Source organism: Myotis lucifugus, unplaced genomic scaffold (genome assembly GCF_000147115.1).
Source record: "Myotis lucifugus unplaced genomic scaffold, Myoluc2.0 scaffold_41, whole genome shotgun sequence".
NCBI lineage: Eukaryota > Metazoa > Chordata > Mammalia > Chiroptera > Vespertilionidae > Myotis > Myotis lucifugus.
In genome coordinates this window covers 4,717,662-4,730,317 of record NW_005871089.1, presented here as the reverse complement: position 1 = coordinate 4,730,317, position 12,656 = coordinate 4,717,662, and the positions used below count along the sequence as shown (strand labels likewise).

General features: G+C 53.0%; 1 protein-coding gene across 1 annotated transcript; it reads left to right on the top strand.

Annotated features, from left to right (window-relative positions):
• The first annotated feature begins 176 nt into the window (after window positions 1–176).
• Window positions 177–11,991, top strand: CUNH15orf59 (chromosome unknown C15orf59 homolog). The gene is made up of 3 exons (XM_006087845.3): window positions 177–366; window positions 765–1,483; window positions 11,189–11,991. The coding sequence occupies exons 2-3, from the start codon at window positions 1,328–1,330 to the stop codon at window positions 11,909–11,911; spliced, it is 879 nt and encodes a 292-aa protein (XP_006087907.1). The 5' UTR covers window positions 177–366; window positions 765–1,327; the 3' UTR covers window positions 11,912–11,991.
• Window positions 11,992–12,656: the final 665 nt, after the last annotated feature.

Here is a 12,656-nt window from a genome sequence, read left to right as displayed (position 1 = left end):
GGATCCCCGGCCCCCCTCCGGATTCCCAGCTTACTTTTGGCTCACGCACCGGGACCGCCCTACGCCCCGGGTCACCCTGTGGCCCTGAGAACCCCCAGACCCACCAAGACCCTTTCTCGCCCAGCCCCCACCCCGGCGCCTGGCGGGGTTGGGGACATTTTCCTGCCCCGGTCAGAGAGCGCAGAGGCCCGCCCCTCCCACCGCCCAGATGTCTCCCGGGGCGCTCTGAGGACCTCCCTGAGGCCAGGGGCCGAAGGGTCCAGAGAGAGAAGCCCGCCCTAGGGAGCCTGGAGGGGCCCCCCCAACCCTCATCTTGGGGCTTGGCCCCCACGCTACTCGGAAGGCAGGCCGGTGCCCCCACCCTCGGTGAGTCCGGGGGTTCTAAGGGAAGGCTGGGCTGGGAAAGGGAGGGTCTGCTGGGAACGAGGGCACCCTGGGGGCACTACGAGGGAGGACAGAAGACTGGAGAGACCCTCTGGTGAACCTCCAGGGCAAGGCCTGGCTGGGGAGGGGTGTTTGGGGGGACCTGGTGCTCGGTGCCCCATCGCAGGCTGAGGACTTCTGCCTCTAAAGCGGGGGCTCCCTCTTTTTCTTCCCAAAGAGGGGCTGTGCTGTAGACCATCTGCCTCCACCACCCCTCCCCACAAAGAAAAACATTAAATCCCCAGCGAGGAAGGGTGCCCGGCTGTGGAGAGGATGGAGGCAGCAGCATTGCCGGCTGGTGCTGCAGTCTAGGAGGGCTGATGCCAGGCTTCTCTCTGCAGGGGTCTGCTCTCCTCCGTCCAGCTCCCTTCCCAGAGCTGTCCACATCTGGAGCCCCCTCCACATCTGGAAAGACCCCAGCCACAGTCCTTCTGCAGGTGTCACTTGCAACCAGAGACCTCTGCCTTTGCAACTGCCCAAGAGTCGTGAGGGGATTGTGCTGCCTTCCCCAATCCCAAGGGCATCTCTTACCCTTAGTCCCTGCAGAGTCATCCCCCTGCTTCTGTGTCCAGGCTCATCCAGACATCAGCCCAGCACACCTATAGGCACTTCAAGTCCTGAAGGGCTCCTGAGATCCAAGACCCCTCCCCTGCCCTTCTATGTCCTCATCTTGACCCCTTGTGTCAGATTCTGTCTCCTTCTGGGTGTCCCATTCCCAATCCAGAGGCAAAGGAGGCGGGGTGGCAGGAGTCAGGGGCTGGGTGAGGGCCACCCAGGGCCAGCGTGGGCTGGGGGGCCGTTAAGATGTGGAGCTCTGCCTGGCTGAGGGGGGCTCTGTGGAGGCAGACGCAGTGTGTGCCTGGCTGGGGGGAGTATGGGCAGGCCTGCAGCCACGTGGTGAAGGATGAACATTCGGGGCACCCCGGACCTCGGGCAGCCCAGTGACGACCCCAGCAGTGGTGGCGAACGTGAGCGGATTCGACAGCGCATGAAGATGGTCATCGGGCAGCTGGAGGGCATCCTACGGGAGCTCAAGGAGGTGGCCAAGGAGCTCAGGGAGGTGAGTGAGGGGCCAGACGGACCCTAAACCAGTTTTCCTGGGCCTGGCACAAAAACATACTCTGGCATGTATGTTTCTGTGTGTGTGTGTGTGTGTGTGTGTGTGTGCCCAAAGCTGTGTGCATGTGTGCCACTCTGCTGGGTATCTCCATCTTGTTCTCCTTTCCCCAAGTCTGCTCTGCTAAAAATCTTACAATAGCCCAGGGCAGGGCGGGTCTCAGTGTTTCAGAGAGCATTTGGACAGCATGTAATGGGCCCATGGCTCTGTGGTTACGACTTGGCTGCCAAGATGGCCAATAAGGACTGAGTTCCACAATAACCTCTTCTGGAGCCTAAGCTGACCTTTGACCCCCACCATCTGCTGGTCACAAGGGGCCCTGGGAGAGTGTAGATGGCTTAATGAGGCAGTCCCCACTGCTTGGACCATTCCCCAGATATTACAGAACCCTTGATCCCAAAAAAATTAGTTCCTCCCTGCCCTGAGGTGGGAATGAGACTAGGGGGCTGCTAGTGGGTATAAGAGCCCCTGTGTACATTGGCAGGGGCAGGAATCTCCTCTACAGGGATGTATCCCCATCCCGTAGTTCTGAACATTTTTGGCCAAGATTGAAAGTCACCCAGAGAGCCTAGGATGTGTGTCCCTCATTACCGCTTCCCACATTGCTCAGGTAATGAAGTACACATGTCCTCAGCCCTACCCCCTGGGCTGTGTTCGAGCCTAAAATGCATGACCAGGGTTCTGAGCCACTGGCCTGAATTTTCCCACTGAGTACCATTATGCCAGCCAGGTGGGCTTTAGGCAAATTTCAACTCCTTGTAACCAGGGCCCCTGCAGAGATGGCAGGGAGAGTGATTGAATTGGAGTTATGGGTTCAGGCTCTCCCAGCCAGATGTGCAGGGAGATGGGGGCTCTAGAAAGATTGAGAAGAGGAGGTGATGGTGGATACCAACTCCAGACTGGCAAAGTGGTCTTCTAGCCTGGCCCAAGAGCCAAGGAGCAGGGGGTGTTTGAATCTTCAGAGTGGAGATTCGGGCCAGGAACTAAGGTTGGGCAGGCAGCCTCTCTGCCCAGTCAGCCTCATGGAGCCTGCCAGGAAGTCCTTCCTCAGGAGGCAGGAATGGCTGTTGCTACAGGTAGAGAGAGGTGTTGTGCGAACTGGGCTGGCCAGGGTGTGGGCTGAACATCTCTGGGGAATGCAATTTAGTGGTCATTGCCTATGAGTAACTCCTCCTCCCTCAACCTCATTGTTCCGAAGGACTACCATCCCCACCTCATGCCTCCCACCCCCCATCTATTTCATATGTTCTGTGGTTCCATCAGAGTCATGGGAACTGTCCAGAGTCTCTGTCTTGAGCAGGGACATGGGACCTATGCCTCAGCAGGCCTACCCAGAAAGAACCAGGATGGACTCTAAGCCTGGGGGTGAGTTTTGATATAGTACAGAGCCTATTCCCAAATGACCAGCTGAGCATCTTGCAGGCATCTGTTCTTCCCATCCCCACCCCCAACCCACTCCCACTCCCAGCAGAGCCATCCAGAGCTTGAAGGCATCACACAGGTCATCCCGACCAGCCCTATTCATTTACTGTTGAAGAAGTTGAGGCCCAGAGAGGGATAGGGGCTTGATGAAGGTCACAGAGCCTACCAGGGGTACTCAGTAGAACTCAGGTCCTGATTCCTGCTCTGGGGCTTCAGCAGGTGGGCTAACGAGCAACCTCATTCCATTTTGTTAGGGACCTTCTAGACGTGAGATCTTATGCTCATTCTGTGATACTCTGAAGGGGTGCCCTTTAGGGAGTGAGGCGGGAAGATCAGAAGCATTAGGATTTACTTGCAGATCTTTGAGATAGCCTCTCCCTCTCTTCTCAGCACACACACTCACCTATTCCCATGTCCTGAACAGCAGAGCTTCAGGTTCACGGGCTGTGCAACCCAGAGGCCTGAGCCAGGACAGAGAAAGATGAGTCCCCTCCCCCCATACCCGCAATAGGCCATGTGCCTCCACCCAAGACTCTGGCAGGTTGCTATGGCAACCAGAATCTACCCCGTATGCCACCACCTGCCCACTGCCAATGGCACCCAGCTGGGAATGGGGGGGGCAGGTCTCAGAGCTTCCCCATCTCCTAGGCAGGGTCTAGAGATGGGGTGATGGGCAGAGAGGAGTGTTGGGGAAGGCAGGTGAGGCCTACAGAGGCCCAGGCAGAAGAGGAGATGTTATTCCTAGGAGATGGGGTTTGTCAGGAATGGGGTTACCGCTTAGGGGTGCCAGGTCCTGGTTTGAGATAAAGGTTTGCACCCACCCAGCCCACCCCCACCACCAGGAACCTGTAAGCTTGGCTCTTGATCCTCCAATGGATCTGCCTGGCTCTCCTCAGTCACTTTGGGTGGCATTTTTCAGTGGGGGCATGGGTAGGCCCAAGGTTGCGAGGGTTCTCTTATCACACTCCACTCTTTAGGCAGCACCAGCACAGAGTTCACCAACTGAGTTCTGGTCTCAGGAGGGTGAAGCACTTAGATGTGAAGCCAAGATTTACACCCAAGACTGCCAGAGGGCAGCTCAGGGTGCTTGATGAGGGAGGAAGGCCAGCAGAGAGGAAGGGCTTAGCTATAGCCCCTCTGCTATCCTTCTCCATCTGCTGCTCCCTTCCACACATACCATGGGTCATAGCAGAGCCTCCTCACTTCTTGAGCATCATAGAAAGATGAGAAACACTACAGCACTGCTCCCCAGGCCCCCGAGCCTCAGTCTGCTCATCTCTAAAATGGGAATGATGATAATTCACACCTCAGAGTGATCTTACAAGGATGTATTGGGGTACCAACACCTACTCATACCCCTGAAGGATTTGGCGTTCCCTCTCCCATACCTCTCCTATTCTCCCAAACTCCTGGCTCTCCCCAAGGGATAGGGGGCAAGTTCTGTCCCATGGGTGGGAAAATAGTTTTATGGACTAAGTGAGGTGAGAAATGTAAAAGTGTCTTGAAAGCAAAAATTGTGCTGCAGAGGATGTGACAGTCAATCATTAACTAGCCTTCATTTCTCCTAGGTCCCTAGTACTCCAGGTGCCAGGCCAATCCCAGCAGGCTCTCTAAGCTCCTCAGAATTCCGTGGATCAAAATTTGGAGAAGCAGCACAGCCTACGGGCTGAGCTTGGGCTTTGCAGTCAGATGTCTCTAGTTCACATATGTTCTCCACCACCTTCCTAGCTGTGTGAACTTAGGAAAGTTACTTTACCTCTCTGTGCTTTTGTTTTGCATCTCTAAAATGAGGATACAGAATAGTATGCCTCCTCACCCTCACCAGCTCTACGGTGGTTGTGAGGATTAAATGTGATATTATATACAATGTACTTCACACAGCAATGGGCACAAAACTAGCTCCATATCTGTTAGATATTACTGATGAACTGTTCTAGCACTAACCTGCTCCTCAGCTCTGTGTGAGCCCTTGTTCTTTTGGAGTCACATTGGCATCTTAGCCATGATCAGGGAGGTCAGGCCCAGGGCCCTGCAGCAGGCAGTCCTACCCTCTTCTGGCGGAGGCAAGGGATTGGTGATGGGGTTGGGAAGCAGGTCTCCAATGAGATGGTGTTTGAACAAAGACCCAAAGGAAGTGAAAATACATACAAGTCAAATAGATATCTGGAAATGAGCCTCCAAGCAGGGGGAGCAGCAGGTCCTGAGGAGGAAGTGTGCTTGCCATGGTCAGGATCAGCAAGGAAGCTGATGCAGTTGGACTGGAGGGAACTAGGAGGTGGAGAGCAGGATGCCAGGGCACACAGGGCATGCAGGCCACAGTACAGAATTTGGATTTTGTCCTGTGAGAATCCCACACGTTCCCCAGGAATCTCATTGTGTTTCTGGGTGGGAATCTGCCTCCCCACTGTTCTCCCTGTTCCCTACTAGTTGGGAGCCCACAAGGGCAGGGGTATAGGACCTTGTTCTTGGCCCCCCAAATGTTGAGCTTACCTTGAGTAGGTACTTGGCCTCCTCCTTGGTTACCCTCTCCCCAAGATGTCATTCAGCATGGGGCTCAAAATGTTCCTGTGTTGATCACTAGTATCCCTCACATCATCACTGGCTATTGGGTAGGATATAACTTAAGGGCACAGTTGCCCACCTTGGCCTGAACACCTCTGGGAGATGGAGGGGTGGGCAAAACCCTTTTGCAGCCTGGAGTGGCAGTGAAGACCCCCCCCCACCTGATTTTCTTGGGGATCAGGCCCATGCAGTTGTCCTGTCCCATCGGCAAGGTGCTGTATATGAGGTCGCCAGGAGAGCCATGGGTCATACAGCAGGAGATAAATGTGGCCCAGCCAGGAAGCAGCTGGAGCAGGAGAGGCTGGGGACCACAGAGCTGTGCCAAAGTGGGTCAGCTCCATCACCCACAGCTCAGCAAGAACTGTGCGGATTTTTTCTTCTTTTTTTTTTCTCGCCACCCTTTTCCCTTTACATTCTCCTCCTCCAGACAGATTCACGAAGCTGTGGGGCCAATTAGGCCAAATTGCAGGATGAGAGTCATGAATCACAGTCACCTCTCTCCCCCTCCCCAACGCCACAGCCCCCAGGAAGACAAATAACGTAATCACAGAATTAAAAAGTAATCAGTGGTCATAAATAATGCAGAATCCCTAGTTATATAACCAGCTGCCCAGGGAGCTAGGCGGGAGGGAAGGAGGTAGCAACTTGTCAAGAAAAGTGAGGGGCCAGAGGTGAGGGGGAGGACAGGAGATAGAGGTTGTGGGACTCCCAGTCCTCAGTCCTGACTCTAGTCAGTGATGGCGAACCTATGACACGCGTGTCAGAGGTGACACGCGAACTCATTTTTTTGGTTGATTTTTCTTTGTTAAATGGCATTTAAATATATAAAATAAATATCAAAAATATAAGGCTTTGTTTTACTATGGGTGCAAATATCAAAAAATTTCTATATGTGACACGGCACCAGAGTTAAGTTAGGGTTTTTCAAAATGCTGACACACCGAGCTCAAAAGGTTCGCCATCACTGCTCTAGGGTTTTATGGAACACATCCATGCTTTTCTTGGAGAGGCAGCTAGGGCTGGGGCAGGCAGTATTGTGGTGTCCAGGACCATGGAGCATTTTCTCAGAAAAGAACCCCCCAGCAATTTTTATTAAGATGTCTCAACTCGTCTATTCATTCAATGGCTGTATTGTAAAGAGTGTACCAATCTCTGCCAAACTGGGGGTGCATGGTGGGGATGCATTTCCAGGCCCACTCCTTGTGGGGAGAAGATATCAACCACATTATAACCTATATGCTCAAAACATTGTAGCAGTGATAAATACTAGATAATATTTTAAGGAAAGGTATGAGGTGCTTTGAGAGCCTTTCATAGGAAACCTGTCCTCAATTGGGGATCAAGGAGGAATTCCATATGGAAGTGAGATAGAGTGAGTAAGAACGGTGTGAGGCTTTCGGGTGAGGCCAAGAGGCAGAAGTGAGCTCAGGGCATAAGTGTGTAGGTGTGGTAAGGAGGCAGGCCTGGTAGGGTAGAGAGCAAAGGGCACTTAGCCACATTTGGTGTGGGGTGGTGTTTGGAGGTCCAGGAGTTTGGGGAGCAAAGGAGTGCTGGAAGTAGAGGTCCTGTTGGTTTTTTGGAAAGTTCCCTGGATGCACTAGATGAGTGTGGATGCAGTTGTTCAGATGAGGGGAGCCAAAGCTGTGACCAGGACGGAGGCTGAGTCAGGACCTGGGCCCCCCGGGGGATTCTGTCTCAGCCCTCAACCCTGCCCTTCTCTCAAGTGCTCCCTCTTGAGCAGGTAATTCATGTTCTTAAAAGATCAGACCCAGGAGTCAGGACTCCTGACTTCTGGTCTCAGCTCAGCTCATTATAGTCTCAGTTTCCCTATCAGTAAACACAGTAAGAAGGATGGACTCAAGTGTCTCCAATCCCTTCTGGCTTTGAGGTTGTAGGATTCTGTGATTTTTATGGTTTCATTTCTCTCTCCATTCCCCCTCTCCCCCTCTTTTATCCTGTGTATATAATTATTTTGCCTGTACTCTAAGACGATCTCAAGTTAGATGCAGGCAAAATGATTATTAAATCGCAGGCAGAAATTACAGATTTCAAGACATCCAAACAGAGAGGCAGGTAGCATGGGGCGTGCCCCACACCTGCCCTCCCATTGGCCCCATGAAATGAGAGGCACCAAGGACAGGCTTGACCAGGCTCTGCATACAGTCTGAGTACCCTGGGCATCTCACTTCCCTTTCTGATTCTTACTTATGTCATTTATCAAGTATGTTTGACCTATCCCACCTAAAGAACTGAGCCAGATTTGCCTGTGAGCCTCAACCATTTGGCTTTTAGAACCTCTTCTGTTTCCATCTGGAAATAGCCCTACTTCATGGAACATAGGTGCCACCCAGGTGTTGGGGTTTGAAAGGCCCAACATGTCCCATTATTCTGCCACGGGTACTGGAAACATCCCCATCAGAGTGTCATTCTTTTGGTGAAAAACGCTCCCATCAGCTCTTGGGCCTGGTGCCTGGTTACGTGTTGGCTCTCAATGGTCCATGGTGGGTATTGTTTTACATGCTTTCTGTGCATCAAGTCATTAAATAGTCACAACAACCTAACAAGTAGGTACTACTAGGATTCTCCTTGGCTGAAGATACTTACACACAGAGACATTGAGCAACCTGGCTAAGGTCATAAAGCTAGTAAGTTGTGATGCCAGGGTTGGACCCTAGGTGTGGCTCCAGAGCCCAGGTTCTTAGATGCTTGGATGTGCTGACTCTGCAGTTTAATGCACATTCATATCTATTAAATCCCCACCAACTGGGTGAGGAAAAGAGCATCATCCCACTTTACAGGGGAGGAAAATGAGACTGGAAACAGGAAAGCCACACTGGAGACTTGAATCCAGGCCTCCCTCATTTACTACCCTCCACACCCCCAAGGTGGAACCAGAGAGGGTGTTCTAAGGGAGGAGAGGAAGGGCCTGAATGTGAAGGCCACCTGAGAAGGGCCTCTTGGATGGGGGGAGTATGTTCAGGCCTGAAGGCTTCAGAAATCCTGCCCTGTGCTCCCTGGATCTTCCTCACAGGATGTTAGGAGCCCAGCTTCTGGGCCTGGCCTAGCCTCAGCCAAATCTGTGCCATGACAGCCAAGAAATTTAACTCCAGATTCCTGCTAGTGTTGCCTTCTGTTATTCAGCAGCAGACTATCAGCATCTAGCTTGCTCTGGGGAGTCTAATTGGAGGATGTGGCTGCCCAGAGGTACAAGGCCACTCCTGAAGCCAGCAATGCCCTGAGGTGCTATTCCTTCATCAGCTTAAATACCAGGTCCCTAGGTCAGTGGTTCTCAAAGTTTGTCCTCAGACCAACAGCAGCAGCACAAGGAAGCCTGTTAGATCTACACTTTCTCAAACCTTACCCAGAACCTGCAAAATCAGAAACTCTGGAGAGTGGGCTGTTACACATTCCAGTCTGAGGCCAGGGTTCCTACCAGCCCACAGATGTGGATTGGGTTGAGCAAGGACTTCTGGGGGATGTGACCTTCTCTGTGTTAGGGGGAGTCATTGGAGTCAGAGACATAAGAAGAGGTGGCCAGATTGGAGGATAGAGCCCTTTGCCCATTGCCTACTCAAGCCCAGAAATCACAGTAGCACTTGGAGCAGTGTGCAGTCTTGCAGGGGTGTGGCAAAGGCAGTAATCTCAGCTTCCCCAGTGACTGGTCCCTCAGGCCCATTATCTATGATCTCAGAAGATGATGATCTCATGGATGGAAAGTCTGACACATAGTAGGTGCTCAGAGATGGGAGATAATGTCACTTTTATCGCCAATGCCCCACAGAACCCTTTCCTAGAATCACAGCGATGAAAGGAACCTTGGAGATAAACCAGTTCACCCAACTCCCCACTTACAGATTGAGAAACTGAGACCTAAGTGGGAAATTGACTGACCAGGTCACTTGCGTGGGGTCTCCTGACCCCCTAACCAAGCAGACATCCCAGTGACCCAGACTCCTCTTGACGCCTCAGTTTTGTCTTTGCTTTCTTCTTTCGCTGTGGGGCACTGCTCACCCCCACTCCTCACCAAATACCTAGCACATCCCTGGATAGCTGTGGTCCTCAGTAAAGTTTTGTTGATTAGGTAATCAATTAACTGGCTGATCTGACTCCAGGTAAGAACACCGGGAGGGGCCCTGGGCTTGGTGACTCACTGCATATGCCTTTGTCTCTGGGTCTCTTGGTTCCTCCACTTTGCTTTTGATATTTTGCTATTTTTGTTTTTGGCCTGAAGACTCTCTCCTCCTCTTGATTCTCCTTTCCCTATCATCATCCCTGACTCATGTGCTGACAGTGGCCAAGGTCAGGGGATGTCCTGAGGCTGGGCTGCCTGCATGGAGTCAGAGCTTTAGTCTTCTTGGGGTGGACAGGTTGCAGTGACCTTGCAGCTGAACTGTCCCCCCTCCCATCCCAAGTGCATTTAACAGGCACCTCTGGGCCCAGGATGGATGGGTTTTTTATTGCTTACCAAATAATGCTTGTTTTATTCATTCCCCAACAAGCCAGGATTGATCTCCAGTCATCAGAGGCCAGGGAGAGGAAGGAGGGAGAAGGCTCTGGGGGGGCAGAGGTGGAGTGATGGAGACCCTTGAGGGACAGTCACTGACCAGCTGCACAGGCTGGCCCAGGATGCTTCCTCATGGTCACCTCATATCATTTTCTCACGTCTCTACTAAGTAGATTTGCTGGAGTCTCTCAGCCCTCTAGTGACCTGGTGCATGAAATTTGTGCGTGGGAGGGGATGTTCCTCAGCCCGGCCTGCATCCTCTCCAGTCTGGGACCCCTTGTGGATGTCCTGTAGAATTGGGCCTAAACCGGCAGTTGAACATCCCTTTCTCAATCTGGGACCACTGGCTCCTAAATGCTCTCTGCCTGCCGGCCTGATCGCCCCCAACTGCCCCCACCCCTGCCGGCCTGATCGCTCCCAACTGTCCCCCCTGCCAGCCTGCTCGACCCCAACTGCCCTCCCCTGCCAGCCTGATTGCCCGTAACCACCTCTGCCTCAGCCCCGCCACCATGGCTTTGTCCGGAAAGACGTCTGGAAGGTCTCCCAGAAGGTCTCCCGGTCTAATTAGCATATTACCCTTTTATTAGTATAGATAGATTTCATTTTCTGATTAAATTTATTGGGGTGATGCTGGTCAATAGGGTCATAGGTTTCAGATGTACATTTCTATGATACATGATCTGTATATTACATTGTGTACCCCCACCCAAAGTCAAATCACCTTCCATTACTATATACTTGGCCCCCTTTAACCTTTACTACACTAATCCTTTTATTTGGTAACCACCCTCTTTAAATAGCCCCTCTCAGTCATAGGAAGATCAAGCTCTGAGCACCAGAGCCTATAAACACCCCCTCCCCTGCTCCAGAACAGCAGCTGGCTATGGGGAGAGGGGTACGTGAATGGATGGTGTACAGGCTGGAAGACAGTCCCTCCTCCACCCAAGAGACTGAGGAATGGAAAACAAGCTCTGTTCACCCTGGTCCAGTTTGGGCCTCCACAGAGCAAATAAGCCTGTGACCTCAAGTCCAGTCTCCATCCTGTAGGGACATTAGCAGGGGGGATGTCACGGGGTGGCGGGCCGGGGGGCACATGCTCACACCTAAGTGATGCCAGGTCTGGCCTGGCCACTCTAATGCTTCTGCCCTTCCCTGGACAGGTGGTGAGCCAGATAGATAAGTTAACCTCAGACTTCGATTTTGAACTGGAGCCAGATGACTGGACCACGGCCACTGTGAGCAGTACCTCCAGCAGCGACAAGGCCGGTGTAGGTGGCCCCTTTGACCTGGGCCACCTGGACTTCACAACAGCTGACATCCTCTCAGACAGCTGGGAGTTCTGCTCCTTCCTGGATGTCTCTACCCCTTCAGATTCCATGGACGCCGCCGAGTCAACACGACCAGGGGCTGGTTCTGACTACCGACTCATGAACGGTGGCATGCCCATTCCTAATGGGCCACGGGTGGAGACCCCAGACTCCTCCAGTGAGGAGGCCTTCAGCACCGGCCCTCTCAAGGGGCAACTGCCCCAGCGGACCCCAGGCACACGGGAGAGAGTGCGCTTCAGCGACAAAGTGCTCTACCATGCTTTGTGCTGTGATGATGAAGAGGGGGATGGTGAGGAGGCAGCGGCAGAGGAGGAGGCGGACCTGTCCCCAGAGCCTCCCCATACAGAGGCCCATGTGGGCCCCCTCAAGACCTCCCTGGCCCCCAACAAGCCAAGGCGCTCTCCACTGACTGGCCGATGCTCAGGCCCCACCTTGGCCCCCGAGCAGACACGAAGGATCATGAGGAACAGCAGCACCCAAACGGTGTCAGACAAGAGCACGCAGACAGTGCTTCCCTACACAGCCTCCAGACAGAAAGCCAAAGGGAAAAACTAGGGGCCGGGAGGGACTGGGGTTGGGTAGGGGGAGGTACATAGAGTTATAAATATATACACATATATATTTAAACAAACACAGTCATAATAAAATTTTAAAATGCTGAGGATCCAGCCCACAGGCCCCAAAGCTTTCTCAGAGCTCATCTTAGGCACAGAGATGCCTACTTCCCTACTAGGTCCCAGGAAGTGTGTCTAGAACCTTCCTCCCTTCCTTCCCATTGCAGGGCTCCTGAAGGGGGTGTCCAAATGTCAAGCTGCTGGCCTGGACCATGTCCTGGAGGGGTTCATCTGCAGGAGGCAGGCTCTCAAGAAGTAGTGTCCAAAGCCAGGGCTAATAGTACGATGTGGAGGAGACTGAGTGGTATCACTGAGTGGGTGGCTCCATGCTCAGCCTTGTCCTCTAGAGATCAAAGACTCATGGCAAAGCCCCAGCAAGGCCCCTAGTGCTGCTGAGATCCATGTGAGAAAACAGGCAGCAGCCACCATGGGCCAGAGATAGGCCCCTGACCTGTCAGCAGGCAGGCAGCCCCAGGAAGGAATCCAATGGCCCCGCTCTACCGCTGCTCCTCCACTCTGGGACCCTGAGTTCACTTTGGCAGGTCATGAATGACACCAACAGAAACAGATGGGAGCCTAGAGGTACCAAGGCTTCATCTGGGGCGTGGTCCATACAGAGACAGCGTCTGAATATCATTGGGATAATAATCCCAACCATTGCTCACATTTACTGAGCATATCTCCAT